Raw genomic sequence first — 17,862 nt, 5'->3', positions numbered from 1 at the left:
TGGCCCAAGAAAGATGTTATCTTCACAGTGGTGTTTTGTATACAGTCTATGTTTTGATCAATCACGTTTATGGGTTTGATTAACTTCCTGCACTGATTGTCGGCCTATGAACAATAATTTGACACTGCTTGTTCCATCAGCTTCACCTGATGGAATAATATTAATTATTTTGTTTATTGTAAGTGGACGTGGAGCGACCTCTGCTGGAGGAATATTGTAGATGAAACAATGGGCAACCCAGCATATGATTGGTCCAATGGATAGACCAATACGATTCCCCGTTCTGTAACACGTTGTTTCTTTGACCTTCCAGTACTTCCTGATTGCACATTACGTCACATTGATAAACAGTTTTATTTCGACAAAGTTGATATGTATGAGATTGATATATATCAGTTGAATTAACTAGAGCTTCTCCTGGTTCTTTTCGCTGAATAGCAATATTGAAGAGAGGTTACTTCTACAGTCAGTAGCACTTAAAGAACTGATAACATGCAGAACTACGGTAAAGCAATAAATACTTTTTTTGGACAATATCAGACGGGGATTGCTCTTATCACAGTCACAGGTAAAAATAAAAAAAACATTATTGTTTTAATTATCACAGGTCCTTTATGAAATGTAACAACAACGTAAGTAGTGTAGCAAAGTCGTTGCACCTAATTTTAACATTCTGTCAAAAAGCACATGTTCAACATAATATTTATTTGTATTTTACCTGTCTCAAGAGGTTTATATATATATATTGACGATTTAATCTTTAAATAAGCCATAAATCAGCTTGTGACAGGGGAAATGGAAGCTTGTTGTGTGCAACAGGGAGAGGCAATTGAATGCAAGTTTCACAAAACATTTGTTATTATTAAAACATTTGTAGCCTGTCGATCTATAGGTAACAACAGGGTTATGCTCGAACTGCTCAGTTTTCCACAACAAAACACCAGAAAATGGCCAAAAAGAGTTAAAACAGTTAACCTGCTTTTACACTATGATTGACTATTAGTTTTCTTTTGGGGATAAAAATATATATAAATGAATAGTTTCACCATTTTAAAACGATGAATATAACATACTTTGAAAATGCAATATTGGTCCAAAATGTATAAATGTAAAGGGATGCAAAGGCACTCTTTACATAGAAGGACTGACGCTGGAGAAGAGAAGCAGGTACGGGGAGTCAACATTTAATTGGAACGGACATGAAAACAGGACAGATAAAGCGTCAGAATCGTGTAATACACAATTAACAATTACTGCAGAAGTGGGGAACGGAGCTGGAGAACAGACACATATAGGGGAGGTAATAAACAGGTGATCAAATGTATTTATATAGCCCTTCTTAGATCAGCTGATATCTCAAAGTGCTGTACAGAAACCCAGATTGAGTCCAGGTGAGTCCAATGAATCGCTGATGCGCATGACGAAGGAAGGCAGGTTTGCGTAATCATGGTGGCAGTAGTGCACCCTCTTTCCCTATTGCGATGTCATCATTTCGGATTCTGTCTTGCCCTATTCTGATGTTATCACATCAGATTCCATAGACATAAGAATGTCAGAATCTGTCTGGCACTATTGTAATGTAATCAAATCAGATTCTGACTGGCCCTATTCTGATGTCATCAAATCAGATTTCTGTCTCACCTTATTCTGATGTCATCAAATCAGAATCTGTCTGGCCTTGTTGTGATGTCATCACATCAGAGGATTTAACATAGAGGTCCTATGAAACTGGGTTTAAAATTCTACCCCTAGAAATTATGTCTAGCGTTATTGTGTTGTGATGTCATCACATCATATTCCCTCTGGCCCTGTGATGTCAACGTTTCGTCTGACTAGATACTGGATGTATTTTGTTCACCAGGTGTGCTAAGAGGGTGGATGTTACATCTTTAGAATGGGACTTCTGAAACCTAACATCAAGATCACCAATTATGTCAGATTGAGCTTTTAAAGCTTAATTTCATATGAAAAATGAATTTAAAATCTTGGATTAAAATTTGATATGCTACCTATTTCTTTGAATAATTGTTTGACCAAATTAATCGGATTTACTTGTAAAGTTATTAAATGATGATTAATCATAAAAATGTATTACTTTAACTATCGAAAAGCTACTTTAAAATACTTATAAATCATTTACAAATAAATTATAAAGTGTACCTCAATGTAAGGTGTTACCATAATATTGTGACAGGAGTGGGGCTCTTTGCTCTGCGTAAATGGCTGGCTGGAGGGGTGTGTACGAGCAAAGCCCGGCTGGACGGGAAGACTGTCCTTATCACCGGAGCCAACACTGGGATTGGGAAAGAGACTGCAGTTGACATGGCTAGCAGGGGTGAGCAACAAGTATTCAACTTCTTCTCTGTTCATTGTAGTTGGGCAGTTGATTTGATGAGCTCACAGTGTAATGTCTGTTCTGTGTTTGGCCTCAGGGGCGAGGGTTATTCTGGCCTGCAGGGACATGACAAGAGCCAATCAAGCTGCAGAGGGCATCAGGAGGAGGAGTGGCAATGGGAATGTGATTGTCAAAAAGTTGGACTTGGCATCCCTACAGTCAGTGCGACAACTAGCCAAAGAGATCCTGGAAAGTGAAGAGAGACTGGACATCCTTATTAATAATGCAGGTAGAGGGACACTTTTCAGCTAGCACATAACGTTATGAGCACCATATGTTTATTATAGCTTGGTGAGAGCGTGGTTGTCCTATAGTTATTTTGCATACAACCTTCCCACAACTTTCTGGGAATGGTGCAGAATAGTTGCTTAAACCTCTACAAGATCGGTGGGTCCCCTGCGGGATGGTCGAGCTAACGATTATTTCTGTTGGAAGGATTTCATAATTTCCAATTATGTCTACTTATGATAAGGTAAAAGGTTCATGTTTCTCTCTACATATGATATGGTACATACAGTGGGGCAAAAAAGTATTTAGTCAGCCACCAATTGTGCAAGTTCTCTCACTTAAAAAGATGAGAGGCCTGTCATTTCCATCATAGGTACACTTCAACTATGACAGACAAAATTAGGAAAAAAAATCCAGAAAATCACATTGTAGGATTTTTAATTAATTTATTTGCAAATTATGGTGGAAAATAAGTATTTGGTCACCTACAAACAAGCAAGATTTCTTGCTCTCACAGACCTGTAACTTCTTCTTTAAGAGGCTCCTCTGTCCTCCACTCATTAACTGTATTAATGGCACCTGTTTGAACTTATCAGTATAAAAGACACCTGTCCACAACCTCAAACAGTCACACTCCAAACTCCACTATGGCCAAGGCCAAAGAGCTGTCAAAGGACACCAGAAATAAAATTGTAGACCTGCACCAGGCTGGGAAGACTGAATCTGCAATAGGTAAGTTTTTAAGTGGGAGAACTTGCACAATTGGTGGCTGACTAAATACTGTTTTGCCCCACTGTATATCCAATGCAAAAAACATCTACATTTAAATGGTATGAATATTAATTTGGATATATTTCCATTAATTCCCACATATTCTTGTTAATTCCCATATATTCCTGTTCATTCCCACTGAACGTTTCCACCTCTGAATATTCCCCAGAATGTGCAACCCTAGTCCCCAGCAAAGCACCTTCACACCTCCTCCTCCATGCTTCACGGTGGGACCCACACATGCGCATATAATCCGTTCACCTACTCTGCGTCTCACAAAGTCACGCCGGTTGGAACCAAAAATCTCAAATTTGGACTCATCAGACCAAAGGACAGATTTCCACCAGTCTAATGTTCATTGCTTGTGTTTCTTGGCCCAAGCAAGTCTCTTCTTCTTATTGGTGTCCATTAGTAGTGGTTTATTTGCAGTAATTCGACCATGAAGGCCTGATTTACGCAGTCTCCTCTGAACAGTTGATGTTGAGATGTGTGCGATACTTGAACTCTGTGAAGCATTTATTTGGGCTGCAATTTGAGGTGCAGTTAACTCTAATGAACTTATCCTCTGCAGCAGAAGTAACTCTGGGTCTTCCTTTCCTGTGGTGGTCCTCATGAGAGCCAGTTTCTTCATAGTGCTCGATGGATATGCAACTGCACTTGAAGAAACTTTCCCAAAGTTCTTTACATTTTCCAGATTGACCTTCATGTCTTAAAGTAATCTTTGGTTATTTCAGTTGTTCGTTCCATAATATGGACTTGTTCTTTTAACAAATAGGGCTATCTTCTGTATACGCCCCCTACCTTGTCACAACACAACTGATTGGCTCAAACGTATTTAGAAAGAAAAATAATCCACAAATTAACAATGCACACCTGTTAATTGAAATGCATTCCAGGCAACTACCTAATGAAGCTGGTTGAGAGAATGCGTGCAAAGCTGTCAAGGCAAAGGGTGGCTACTTTGAAGAATCTCAAATATAAAATTTATTTTGATTTGTTTAAAACTTGTTATGGCTTTAATCCCGATATCGGGATAAGTGTCATCAACAACCGCTGAATAGCATAGTGCTACATTCAATAAATATTACTACAAATATTTACAGTGCCTTGCGAAAGTATTCGGCCCCCGCGACCTTTTGCCACATTTCAGGCTTCAAACATAAAGATATAAAACTGTACATTTATTGGATATTTCAAACTTTTTTAACAAATCAAAAACTGAAAAATTGGGCGTGCAAAATTATTCAGCCCCCTTAAGTTAATACTTTGTAGCGCCACCTTTTGCTGCGATTACAGCTGTAAGTCGCTTGGGGTATGTCTCTATCAGTTTTGCACATCGAGAGACTGACATTTTTTCCTATTCCTCCTTGCAAAACAGCTCGAGCTCAGTGAGGTTGGATGGAGAGCATTTGTGAACAGCAGTTTTCAGTTCTTTCCACAGATTCTCGATTGGATTCAGGTCTGGACTTTGACTTGGCCATTCTAACACCTGGATATGTTTATTTTTGAACCATTCCATTGTAGATTTTGCTTTATGTTTTGGATCATTGTCTTGTTGGAAGACAAATCTCCATCCCAGTCTCAGGTCTTTTGCAGACTCCATCAGGTTTTCTTCCAGAATGGTCCTGTATTTGGCTCCATCCATCTTCCCATCAATTTTAACCATCTTCCCTGTCCCTGCTGAAGAAAAGCAGGCCCAAACCATGATGCTGCCACCACCATGTTTGACAGTGGGGATGGTGTGTTCAGGGTCATGAGCTGTGTTGCTTTTACGCCAAACATAACGTTTTGCATTGTTGCCAAAAGTTCAATTTTGGTTTCATCTGACCAGAGCACCTTCTTCCACATGTTTGGTGTGTCTCCCAGGTGGCTTGTGGCAAACTTTAAACAACACTTTTTATGGATATCTTTAAGAAATGGCTTTCTTCTTGCCACTCTTCCATAAAGGCCAGATTTGTGCAATATACGACTGATTGTTGTCCTATGGACAGAGTCTCCCACCTCAGCTGTAGATCTCTGCAGTTCATCCAGAGTGATCATGGGCCTCTTGGCTGCATCTCTGATCATTCTTCTCCTTGTATGAGCTGAAAGTTTAGAGGGACGGCCAGGTCTTGATAGATTTGCAGTGGTCTGATACTCCTTCCATTTCAATATTATCGCTTGCACAGTGCTCCTTGGGATGTTTAAAGCTTGGGAAATCTTTTTGTATCCAAATCCGGCTTTAAACTTCTTCATAACAGTATCTCGGACCTGCCTGGTGTGTTCCTTGTTCTTCATGATGCTCTCTGCGCTTTTAACGGACCTCTGAGACTATCACAGTGCAGGTGCATTTATACGGAGACTTGATTACACACAGGTGGATTGTATTTATCATCATTAGTCATTTAGGTCAACATTGGATCATTCAGAGATCCTCACTGAACTTCTGAAGAGAGTTTGCTGCACTGAAAGTAAAGTGGCTGAATAATTTTGCACGCCCAATTTTTCAGTTTTTGATTTGTTAAAAAAGTTTGCAATATCCAGTAAATGTCGTTCCACTTCATGATTGTGTCCCACTTGTTGTTGATTCTTCACAAAAAAATACAGTTTTATATCTTTGTTTGAAGCCTGAAATGTGGCAAAAGGTCGCAAAGTTCAAAGGGGCCGAATACTTTCGCAAGGCACTGTATATTCATGAAATCACAAGTGCAATTCGGAAAACACAGCTTAGCCTTTTGTTAATCCTCCTGTCGTTTCAGATTTTGAAATTATGCTTTTCAGCAAAAGCAATCCAAGCGTTTGTGTAAATTTAAGTACACTAAGCATCAGGAAGCTTGGTCACGAAAATCAGAAAAGCAATCAAAGTAATCGTTTACCTTTGATCTTTGGATGTTTTCACTCACGAGACTCCCAGTTACACAACAAATGTTCCGTTTGTTCCATAAAGATGATTTTTATATCCAAAATACCTCAGTTTGTTTGTCGCGTTATGTTCAGAAATCCACAGGAAAGAGCGGTCACGACAGCGCAGACGAAAATTCCAAATAGTTTCCATAATGTCCACAGAAACATGTCAAACATTTTTTTTATAATCAATCCTCAGGTTGTTTTTAAAATATATAATCGATAATATATCAACCGCAAATGTCTTTCACAGTAGGAGAGGGAAAAGCAATACCTATCCAAATTCTGATTCCAAATATTTGATTTAATAGTTTTGATGTCTTCACTATTATTCTACAATGTAGAAAATAGTAAAAATAAAGAAAAACGCTAAATGAGTACGTGTCCAAACTTTTCATGGTACTGTATATGCAACGAATTTTCAACCAACAGGTTTCTGTGCCAAATCACCACACAACAATAAACAAAACAATACCGACATGTTTTGCGTTTTCAACACCACAATAAATAGACTGTCAATCTCGACAGAAAACACATCCCTCCCTACCTTGTAGGCTTACCCAGTATAAAATGCACTTGTGCAGATTACATTCTGCCTAAATACATAGCACACATAAAAATACCTTCTGAGGTTAAATTCCCATGTGCCGAATAAAACATTTAAGTTAAATGGGTTTCCATTTTCAACTATGGACATACTGATGGTTTTGTCACAAAAAATGTTGCGTAGGTACAGGTATAGCGAATGTGCCCACTATGGTATTGGCACGTGAGCTCTAGCCAACAGATACAGTGCAGGTATAGCTTACTACATGATGAGATTATTTTGGACAATAGTATGCGATTATTATTATTATTTGTCAAATGGCAAGCATCGATCATCATGTCACCAGAATAAGACCCTCGATATTTATTGGAAGGAGCATCGACCTCATCACTGTGCACTTTTACGCCGCCCTGTGAAATTCATCATCATTTATTTAATCTGTAGCATAATAAACTGCATGCTTTCCCAGGATGTGGAGAAATGTTTTATCAAACATGTAGGCTACTTTACTCCCATATAAAGGTTGGGTGGAAACCTGGTTAATTTCAAGGATGCTGGAATTATATTTTGGATGATGCCCATGCCTACAGGATCATTTTTTGAAGTAGCCTAATCAGATTAAAACATTGTGCCACAAACAAAAAGTAATACATTAAACGTGTTAGCTTCTAGGTGCGTGAGGAATAGCCACTCGGATTGGAGAGGAGGCAGAGCATGTGTTAAGCTTTCCTGAATAACTGGGCCTGCCGGTAGCGTATGTGTTCACATTATTATAGGATGACTTGGGAGCATGATGATTAAAAACAGACAGTGTGTTCAGTATCAAAAGTAGACTGGCCTACCAGACTGGCCTACTACTGTGCCTTTCTGTGTCTTTCTATTGACTGTTGAGAGTACTGATCCAAATCAAATGAAACATTAAAATCCCAGGGCTTTTGCGCCGTTATTTTATTTACAAAGGACATTTTCACCTGTAGCCTAGAGTAGTCTAGAATGTTGTACTCACTTGAAAATAATAATGCAATTATTCAGCTAGGCTAGTCTAGGTAGGATCATTGTATTGTCCATTTTATCTGTGTGTGTCATGTCTTCACTGTTCATTCATGCGCAATGATGCACCTGGCCTCTACACTACCTATCAGCTATTCCTATTTGTTCTGGTTGATTCATATAAAATGATAAGGAAATTTGTCTAGGATGGAAGAAATTATATAGTAAAACCTGCAACTAGTGGATGTAAACCACAGGAAAAATCGCACAGCCCTCCCATGTGCACAATAAAAAAAACATGCAACCCTCCCCAAAGCAACAAATACAAGTTTAACAACCCTCCCCTATTTTGGACCACCCCTCCCCCAGTAAATTACAATCTGTCCCTTAGCAAGCGTGGTAAAGTTGCACTATTCAGCTGTGCTCATTGGCAATAGGGTAATACGTGACTGACATTCTGCACGTGGCTTATTTATAGGAAAGTAGGAGGAGTGTCATGATGCCGTGCTGTTGATGAGAAGATTGTAAACATTAGATATAAATTCCTTCTGTGCCCATAGAAGAGGAAGCAATGTGAATTATATTGTGCTTACTAAATTAAGTTAAGGGAGCAATCCATTCAGACCAGCCTTACTGATTGAACCTATGTTATCAACTAGATTTCAGGGAGTAGACTAACTTTTCTTCTCTATGTTTGTTGATAGGTATCATGAGCTGTCCAAAATGGCAGACTGAAGATGGCTTTGAGATGCAGTTTGGCACCAACCACTTAGGCCACTTTTTATTGACAAATTGCCTTTTGAATCTCCTTAAGAAATCAGTTCCAAGCCGTATTGTCAACGTCTCCAGTTTAGCTCATGAAAAAGGTATCATTTTGTGTTGGTCATTTACCATATAAAACAATTATTCAGTATTTATAGGATTTATGATTGATTGCCCAAACAAAATCCATGATTTAGCCTGTAATTATTTTCATGTACATGTACCTTCAGAAATATTCAAACCCCTTGACTTATTCCACATTTTGTTGTGTTACAGCCTGAATTCAAAATGGATTAAATAGATTTCTCACCTATTGACACACAATACCCCAAATTACAAATTGAAAACATGTTTTAAGTTTAGCAAATGTATTGAAAATGAAATAGAGAAATATCTCATTTACAAAAGTATTCACACCCCTGAGTCAATAGTAGAAGCACCTTGTAGAAGCACCTTTGGCAACGATTACAGCTGTGAGTCTTTCTGGGTACTAAGAGCTTTTCACTCCAGGATTGTGAAACATTTGCCCATTATTATTTTCAAAATTCTTCAAGCTCTGTCAAATTTGTTATTATTTTTAATTTTACCCCCTTTTTCACCCCAATTTCGTGGTATCCAATTGTTATCAGCTACTATCTTGTCTCATCGCTACAACTCCCGTACATACGGGCTCGGGAGAGACGAAGGTTGAAAGTCATCCGTCCTCCGAAACACAACCCAACCAAGCCGCACTGCTTCTTAACACAGCGCGCATCCTACCCGGAAGCCAGCCGCACGGAGGAAACACCGTGCACCTGGCAACCTTGGTTAGCGTGCACTGCACCCGGCCCGCCACAGGAGTCGGTGGTGCGCGATGAGACAAGGATATCCCTACCGGCCAAACCCTCCCTAACCCGGACGACGCTATGCCAATTGTGCGTCTTACCATAGATTTTTAAGCAGATTTAAGTAAAAACTGTAACTTGGCCACTCAGAAACATTCACTGTCTTCTCGGTAAGCAACTCCAGTGTAGATTTGGCCTTGTGTGTTAGGTTATTGTCCTGCTGCAAGGTGAATTAATCTCCCAGTGTCTAGTAGAAAACAGACTGAACCAGGTTTTCCTCTAGCATTTTGCCTGTGCTTAGCACCATTCCGTTACATTTTTATCCTGAAAACCTCCCCAGTCCTTAATTATTACAATCATGTCCATAACATGATGCAGCCACCACTATGCTTGAAAATATAGAGAGTGGTACTCAGTACTCAGTAATGGGTTGTATTGGTTTTACTCCTGAACTTATTTAGGCTTGCCATAACAAAGGGGTTGAATACTTATTGACTCATTTCAGCCTTTTCTTTTTAATTAATTTGTAATAATTTTGAAAAACATATTTCCACTTTGACATTATGGGGTATTTTGTGTAGACCAGTGACAACAAATCTAAATGTAAACCATTTTAAATTCAGGCTGTAACACAACAACATTAGGAAAAAGTCAAGTGGTATGAATACTTCCTGAAGGCACTGTACCTTTCATTGCTTAGTGTTAGACCATGTTTTGACATTATATCCATATGTGACTTGCTATGTTCCACTTTGAATAATTATACTTTTTTTCAACAGGCAAGATCTATTTTGATGACATAAACTTAGATAAAGATTACAGTCCATGGAAAAGCTACCGGCAAAGTAAGCTAGCTAATGTGCTCTTTACTCGGGAGCTGGCAACACGACTACAAGGTGATTCACAGCATCTTTTCATTTTACAGCATGCATTTGGAAGTATGTTCGTAACACTGTTTGGCATAACAAAGGCACGAAGTGCATGGTGTGTTGCATCTCTCTTCAATGGAGTCTCTGCAGACTCACTGCATTGAATTAGGCTGATAGATGACATTACCTGTGTTTGTGTGTGTTTCTCTGTGACTGTAGGAACTGGAGTAACTACTTACAGCCTCCATCCTGGAGTCATCCGGACTGAGCTTGGCCGGCACTTCTGGCCCACCATGCCCCTGTGGAAAAGAGCCATCTACAAGACTCTTAGTTTTTGGCTCAAGTCCCCTAGAGAGGGAGCCCAGACCACCATCCACTGTGCCGTAGAAGAAAGCCTGGCAGATGTCAGTGGACTCTACTACAGGTCAGATGCCATTAGAGCTTGTTTTTGTCTAACCTTAACTTCTTTTCACAGTGGGTGTTACATTGCATGCTTACAGAATATGGATCTAGATAAGATTAATACTAGGATATGTTCGATGTGTGTCATTAACTTTGTGTGTGTGTTTGGAATCTTTTTTTCTGTCCTGGCTACAGTGACTGCGCCCCAAAAACTGTGGCCCCTCAGGGCCAGGATGATGCAGCTGCCAAGAAACTGTGGGACCTGAGTGCCTCCATGGTTGGTCTGGCATGATGGACCTGGTTACCACTAGGACTGGCCTAGCCTTTAGAATGTTGACATACAGTTGAAGTCAGAGGTTTACATACACTTAGGTTGGAGTCATTAAAACCTATTTCTCAACCACTCCACAAATGTCTTGTTAACAAACTATAGTTTTGGCAAGTCGGTTAGGACATCTACTTTGTGCATGACACAAGTAATTTTTCCAACAATTGTTTACAGACAGATTATTTCACTTATAATTCACTGTATCACAATTTCAGTGGGTCAGAAGTTTACATACACTAAGTTGACTGTGCCTTTAAACAGCTTGAAAAATTCCAGAAAATTATGTCATGGCTTTAGAAGCTTCTGACAGGCTAATTGACATAATTTGAGTCAATTGGAGGTGTACCTGTGGATGTATTTCAAGGCCTACCTTCAAACTCCGTGCCACTTTGCTTGACATCATGGGAAAATCAAAAGAAATCAGCCAAGACCTCAGAAAATAAATTGCAGACCTCCACAAGTCTGGTTCATCCTTGGGAGCAATTTCCAAACTCCTGAAGGTACCACGTTCATCTGTACAAACAATAGTATGCAAGTATAAACACCATGGCACCATATGCAGCCGTCATACCGCACAAGAAGGAGACGCGTTCTGTCTTCTAGAGATTAATTTACTTTGGTGATAAAAGTGCAAATCAATCCCAGAACAACAGCAAAGGACCTTGTGAAGATGCTGGAGGAAACGGGTACAAAAGTATCTATATCCACAGTAAAACGAGTCCTATATCGACATAACCTGAAGTTCATTAGAGTTAACTGCACCTGAGAATACAGCCCAAATAAATGCTTCAGAGTTCAAGTAACAGACACAACTGTTCAGAATAGCATTCAGGCGATACTCCATCACATCTGGTTTTGGCTTAGTGGGACTGTCATTTGTTTTTCAACAGGACAATGACCCAACACATCAGTGTTAAAGTTAAAGCTTGGTCGCAAATGGGTCTTCCAAATGGACAATGACCCCAGGAATACTTCCAAAGTTGTGGCAAAATGGCTTAAGGACAACAAAGTCAAGGTATTGGAGTGGCCATCACAAAGCCCTGACCTCAATCCTATAGAAAATGTGTGGGCAGAACTGAAAAAGCGTGTGCGAGCAAGGAGGCCTGCAAACCTGACTCAGTTACTCCAGCACTGTCAGGAGGAATGGGCCAAAATTCACCCAACTTATTGTGGGAAGCTTGTGGAAGGCTACCCAAAACGTTTGACCCAAGTTAAACAATTTAAAGGCAATGCTACCAAATACGAATTGAGTGTATGTAAACGTCTGACCCACTGGGAATGTGATTAAAGCTGAAATAAATCCTTCTCTCTACTATTATTCTGACATGTCACATTCTTAAAATAAAGTGGTGATCCTAACTGACAGGGAATTTTTACTAGGATTAAATGTCAGGAATTGTGAAAAACTGAGTTTAAATGCATTTGGCTAAGGTGTATGTAAACCGACTTCAGCTGTATTACCATCTGATGATGATGAACTGTGAAATGCATCCAAACCTCATTGCATTCAGTAAGAAACTGTTGAATAATATTTGCTTTAGAGACATTTATTTAGAATACACAGCAAACTACATACAAAAATACTATGCATCGAAATATGTTAACGTGAGCCTTTTAAACAGAATGAATGTCTCATAGTTAAGTTACATGGAAGCTGTATGAACTTTTACTTTGCCATAAGTGTAAATTCTATTCTAGGGGAACAAGGTTCACTAAGCCTGTATTTACGTACGTTTGTAGTATACACATTATGTTGTCTTGTCATGGAACTGATGCATGAACATACATGTGCTATATCTACAAAACATTTAGAGAAACAACGTACATTTTTCTCTTGGGTAATTTAAAACCTACCATAATAAAGTGCTGATTTACGTAATCTCTTAAATTGTATTTAGCTAAGGCATATAAGTCATACATGGTTTGTTTATACTCTGAGCCTTTCATATTGGGCTTTACACCAACGGCACTAAAACAAAACATCTTGTGGTTGCATTATGAACGATAAATTACTTTTTGATCCACCCTCTTTTCCGATAATTTGTCTGGAAGGCACTGTGTACAAGTTTGCTACAAAACAATCAACCTCAATTTAATACTAAAGCTACAACAAGAGGCCTGTTGCACTAATAACAACATTCTATACAACCAGATGACTTGTTGGCTACACACGTACCTCCTACTGTATGTGTTCTTAGGATTGCACATCTAAAGGATTTGAGGTGCCGACGAGGATTATTTTTCATAAACTTATGATCAAATAATTTGTATGATTTTCAAATACTTTTAAAAAAATCTCTCAGCCAACCCTGTTCCTGGAGAGCTACCGTCCTTTTTGCTCTAACTCTAATTTAGCGCACCTGATTCTAATAATTAGCTAGTTGATACACGGAATCAGTTTAGCGAAATCCTACAGGAGGGTAGCTCTTCAGGAACACGGTTAGGAGAGCCATGCTTTAGATGTTGCTAGTGTCTAACCTGTAACGTTTAATAGGTGGTGCTAATATTCTAAGAGCATCCATAACATTTACAACTTTATACTGGTAAGCAAGTTATATCCATGTTCCACTGGTTTTCTAAGAGGAAAAGTTGAAATTCCAATCAACAAAATTTCCTTTAGAAATGTTAGCCTTATTTTATATTAACATTGCTACATCTACAAACAATGAGTCCACTACAGCTCCTCAAAAGCAGAGAGCTGCTTCATTTGCTCCACTTGCATAGAGTGCCTCCTTACAAGTTTTTTTTTTGACTTGAGCTGGCCTCTCTTTGGTGAGTTTGGTGCTACTGGAGCTACTGATATGAAACCTGAGGCAAGAGGGGATGAGGGCTTGCTGCTGGCTCCGATGTCTGGGATAGGAGGGTTGGGGTTGACGTTCAGTGGGGGTAGATGGCCAGGCCGGGTATGGGAAATGTAGTCCAGCAGCAGAGTCCCCGAGCCTCGCCTCTCCAAGAGGCCTGGTGCGCGGCGACGTGCTGTGCTAGGTGATGACGTGCTGGCATTGCTGTCTAGGGACTCCCTGGAGCTGGTCAGCATGGCTAATGGAGACGTGTTGAGTTTCCTCCTCTCTAGAGGAACCTTAGGAGAGTCCAGCATGCCAGAGTCTGAGTACAGCTGGGAGTCTGAGTCATAGTGGTCAGTGCCCAGCCGTCTCCTGTAGACCGGGTCTCTCAAGCTAGCTGGCACACTGTTGCTGCTACTGTCCTGGTCTGCAGGGACGGTGCTACGCCGGGCCAGGGGCTGGTGCTGACACAGAGACCTCTCATAGGCCGATTTGGAAGTTAGAGGGACAGACAATGAGGATGACATTTGTGGGAACAACACATCCTTGCCATCCACACTGTTTTGTCGAGACATAGTCGATCTCTTGGACAGAGCAAGTCCATTGACGCCTGTGACGACCTCCTCAGAGGTGGCTCTCTTACACTCCTCGTGGGCCGCAGCTGCAGCCAGGACGGAGGGAGCGATCAGCCCCCACGGCTCTGACTGCAGACGCTTCAGCTGGGGTAAACGAGCACGCTTGGGGTTGGCTGGTCGCCGTGTGGGAGAGGTTGGCCCATTGGGAAGCTTTGCTGCTGTGCTGGATGATGTTTTCAACTTTGTCTGGAAACTGAAGATAGTGTTGTGCTGCTCGGCTGAGTTAGGTGAGGGGGAGGTGTTGAGCTCAATGTCAGAGGGAGTGGTGCAGAATGCAGGGGAGCACCTATCCTCTAGCTCTGGGGAAGGGGGGACATTAAGGTACTGCTTGGTGGTTTTGGTGCCAGAGGGTGACTTGTCTGTGGTGATAATGATTACTTCTTTGCCCTTGGCCTTACATGCATCTAGGAGAACCTTTAGGGTCTCCTTATCATCGACATTGACTGCATAGACCAAAGCAGAAGCCCCGCTCCTGTCTTCAAGACTTGGGTCAGCCCCATTGGTCAACAGGTGGGACACCACCTCATGCCCCGCCCTCTGGCTACAGGCGTGCATCAGGGCTGTCCGGCCTGCTTTGTCCTGGATGTTAGGGTCAGCCTTATTATCCAGCAGATACTTGACCAGCTTTGCCTTGCTGACACTCTGCGGGTCGCTGTGTTTGGACATGCAGGCCACCATGAGCGGTGTCTCTCCTCGCTCGTTGCTCTCATTAATATAGGCACCCCCCTCAAGCAGGAGCCTGGTGAGCCGCAGGCGTCGGAGCCATACCGCTTTCAGAAGCGAATTCCCGTCTGTCCGCAGCTCCAGTATGTCTGCCATCATCTCCAAGACAACCACAGATAGCGCCCTCCCTCAGTGGTGAAAGGCAGTCACAACCTGCAGCCCTTCAAACAAAGTATTGATTTATTTCATTATATTTTGTTCAATCTATAGGTCTGCTCAATGATTCATCTAGTATTATCACACACGGAGTCATCACAATGGATCATTTCCAAGCCTCTCAAGACTACCACCAGGAGGCAGTCTGTGTTCAGTAAAAATCACATTTGAAGACATGGACAGGTATGTCAATTATGGACGAAACTTTAGACCTATCTAGGTAGCGTTATTGTCAAAACATGAAACTGATTGTAGCAATGAAAAAAATATAACTTCGTTATAAATCGGAGCCTAACCTTTATATATACCCTGATGAAGACGGCTTGGCTGTCAGGAACGTTGGTTATACAATTATTGCATCTGAGCTCCTAGAGTGTGCGACTTTCCTTTTCTTTTTCTAGGGGCCTAATCTTGTCACATGTATCTTCTGTAAGCTTCGATCTCCCTGTGTAAAACACAAGTTAGATGGAAGAATGTGCGTTATAGGCTATATGAAGGCTAAACGTTCTGTATTTAAATCAAGCCATTTATCTTGAATGTATTGCTTGCTAGATGGAGATGGACAACCTCAGCCTAGTATTTTAACTTTTTTTGTTGTTGCTCTGTAATTGACCAATTAATCCCAGATCCAAGACTATAAATTAATTAGTTCGAGCTTTAGATAATAAAATACCAAAAATATAGAACATGACATATGGAGATAATAATATGGTTGTAGAAGAAAACAGTCTCACCATGAGCGTTAACATCCTGTGCATAGCATAAAAGAGTATGCCTACAGCAAAAACATCTACTTTGCTATTTTTTCTTACAAGACTCGATGACAAGTAAGATGCGTCTTAGTGTAGGCTACCTAATGTGCATGATCGAATGAATAAGTATTACCATCATCCTCGCGCGGAATAGTCTATAGCGCGTCGCTGTCCATGGTCCTCATTGTGGATAACTTGTTAGACGCGCGTCTGGTAGAAAACGTTTTAACTACACAATTCATAATCTGTTGCACAATGTAAGCTACATTATTTTTTATACACTTGTAATATACTATGATCCCTGTGTGTCATTAAGATAAAGTATTAGCAACAGAAGTCGCCTAAAAAGACTTAAATTTAAGGTGTTGGCTATAAGCTCCTAACGTTTCATATTCTCATTAGCTAAACTATCTTAAATGATCGAATCATAGTAGGCTTCTCAAAAAGTGTGGTCTATACAATGTTAGTATGAAATTACATGAGTGGTATATTAATGTTGATTATGTATGTTTTTAGCAAGAAAAAAATCTGCATTCATCCACATGGTTTTATACAAAATATCAAGAAGGTTTAACTGTCATTCAACCATGTATCTTACCTGATCCAGGCTTGTCATATTCAAAGGTGCACCCAATGTTTTGTCATTACCTACCCTGAAACATAATGAAAATAAAAGTTTCCAAATGGTTCTTCGTTATAGTCCCTGAATTTAATCGGAGGTTCTCAAATACTGTCCTAGTTTAGGTTAAGAGCTCTTGCACCATAGCGCATCATGTTGGTCGCTTTTGTTATGGAAACGCAATAGATCAGTCCAATAGGCGGCATTCCTTTCACTGCGCAAGAATCACAACCTCAAGCTACTGGAGGTATAAATAACTTTGTTTTGCCTGGTGAATGAAACGTGCATTTTCTTGACGTCAGAGTCGACAAAAATAAAGATTGCTTCTGGTGAGAACCTGTCACATTTTTCATGTCTACAGCACACAAACAAACCAGTTCTACCTTCCAATAAAATGGAATGTTCACAGTTTCATAACATGTTTATAATTACATTTTTTTTAATGACTTAGGCTATATTCCACTCCCACGAGAAAGGAAGAATCAAGATTCAGTGTATATATAAAGGTCATCAAAGTATAATTTAATATTTTCGTACACTGGAAGTTTATAGCCTACAGTTTAAAATTATCATTCACATTAACATGACAGATGTTGCTCCAGAGAGGTGGCGGTCACCTGTCTCTGTCCTACTTTTCTTTATATTCTCAGGTGCCCCGAAAACGTCTTTGTACACTTACAACTACAGTGCATTTTAAACACGGTTTCAAGAACATGTCTTAGCTATACCTTTCCAAATGGACAGAAGTAGAAATCGTGTGCTGATGTTGGGTTCAGTATACACACAAATGAGGGTTCCACAAGGGTTCTTTGGGAAGGGTGTTGGTTCTATGTGCAACCATACTGATCCAAAGGTCCCTTTGATCACTTCAATGGTTCTTTGCAGTCAAAGGGTTCCCTCCTCTTTTAGTGATAATTAAAATGTAGGGGCAGTGGCTCATTCAAATATTTGGGGGTGTGGTTTGTTCACAGTTATTTTTTGTGCAACCATGCAGTGAGTGTTATTCCAGTTTTTCAAATGTTATGTTATCTGTTATATGACTATGGTCAGTGATGGTGTCTTGTGTAAGTCTCACGAATGGCCTTGTGTCAACTGTGAACTATTGACTGAGTCTGTAGTTCTCAATTCTCTCCTCAGGGACCCCCAACCATTCCAGAAGTAGAAAACCTGATTCAACTTGTTAATAAACACAATC

The 17,862-nt window shown here is 40.2% G+C and overlaps 2 protein-coding genes across 2 annotated transcripts; one reads left to right on the top strand and one right to left on the bottom strand.

Moving 5' to 3' along the window:
- The first annotated feature begins 301 nt into the window (after window positions 1-301).
- On the top strand, window positions 302-11,078 carry si:ch211-107o10.3 (uncharacterized protein LOC407663 homolog). The gene is made up of 7 exons (XM_021571454.2): window positions 302-568; window positions 2,195-2,335; window positions 2,433-2,624; window positions 8,519-8,680; window positions 10,180-10,296; window positions 10,489-10,693; window positions 10,867-11,078. The coding sequence occupies exons 1-7, from the start codon at window positions 493-495 to the stop codon at window positions 10,961-10,963; spliced, it is 990 nt and encodes a 329-aa protein (XP_021427129.2). The 5' UTR covers window positions 302-492; the 3' UTR covers window positions 10,964-11,078.
- A 1,452-nt stretch (window positions 11,079-12,530) lies between these two features.
- On the bottom strand, window positions 12,531-16,865 carry LOC110495913 (ankyrin repeat domain-containing protein 34C). The gene is made up of 2 exons (XM_021571436.2): window positions 16,647-16,865; window positions 12,531-15,301 (listed from the first exon to the last, which is right to left on the bottom strand). Exon 2 carries the CDS (start codon window positions 15,237-15,239, stop codon window positions 13,674-13,676), a length of 1,566 nt encoding a protein of 521 aa, XP_021427111.2. The 5' UTR covers window positions 15,240-15,301; window positions 16,647-16,865; the 3' UTR covers window positions 12,531-13,673.
- Window positions 16,866-17,862: the final 997 nt, after the last annotated feature.

The sequence above is a fragment of the Oncorhynchus mykiss genome, chromosome 2, assembly GCF_013265735.2.
Source record: "Oncorhynchus mykiss isolate Arlee chromosome 2, USDA_OmykA_1.1, whole genome shotgun sequence".
In the NCBI taxonomy this organism is placed as follows: Eukaryota; Metazoa; Chordata; class Actinopteri; order Salmoniformes; family Salmonidae; genus Oncorhynchus; species Oncorhynchus mykiss.
Note: the sequence above shows the minus strand (reverse complement) of the source record. Positions and strands in the feature narration are given on the sequence as shown.

Coding starts and splice junctions, on each gene's coding strand:
- si:ch211-107o10.3 (XM_021571454.2), top strand. CDS start 493: ATGCAGAACTACGGTAAAGCAATAAATACTTTTTTTGGACAATATCAG. Junction 569..2,194: donor TGCTCTTATCACAGTCACAG/GTAAAAATAAAA, acceptor ATATTGTGACAG/GAGTGGGGCTCTTTGCTCTG. Junction 2,336..2,432: donor AGTTGACATGGCTAGCAGGG/GTGAGCAACAAG, acceptor GTTTGGCCTCAG/GGGCGAGGGTTATTCTGGCC.
- LOC110495913 (XM_021571436.2), bottom strand. CDS start 15,239: ATGATGGCAGACATACTGGAGCTGCGGACAGACGGGAATTCGCTTCTG.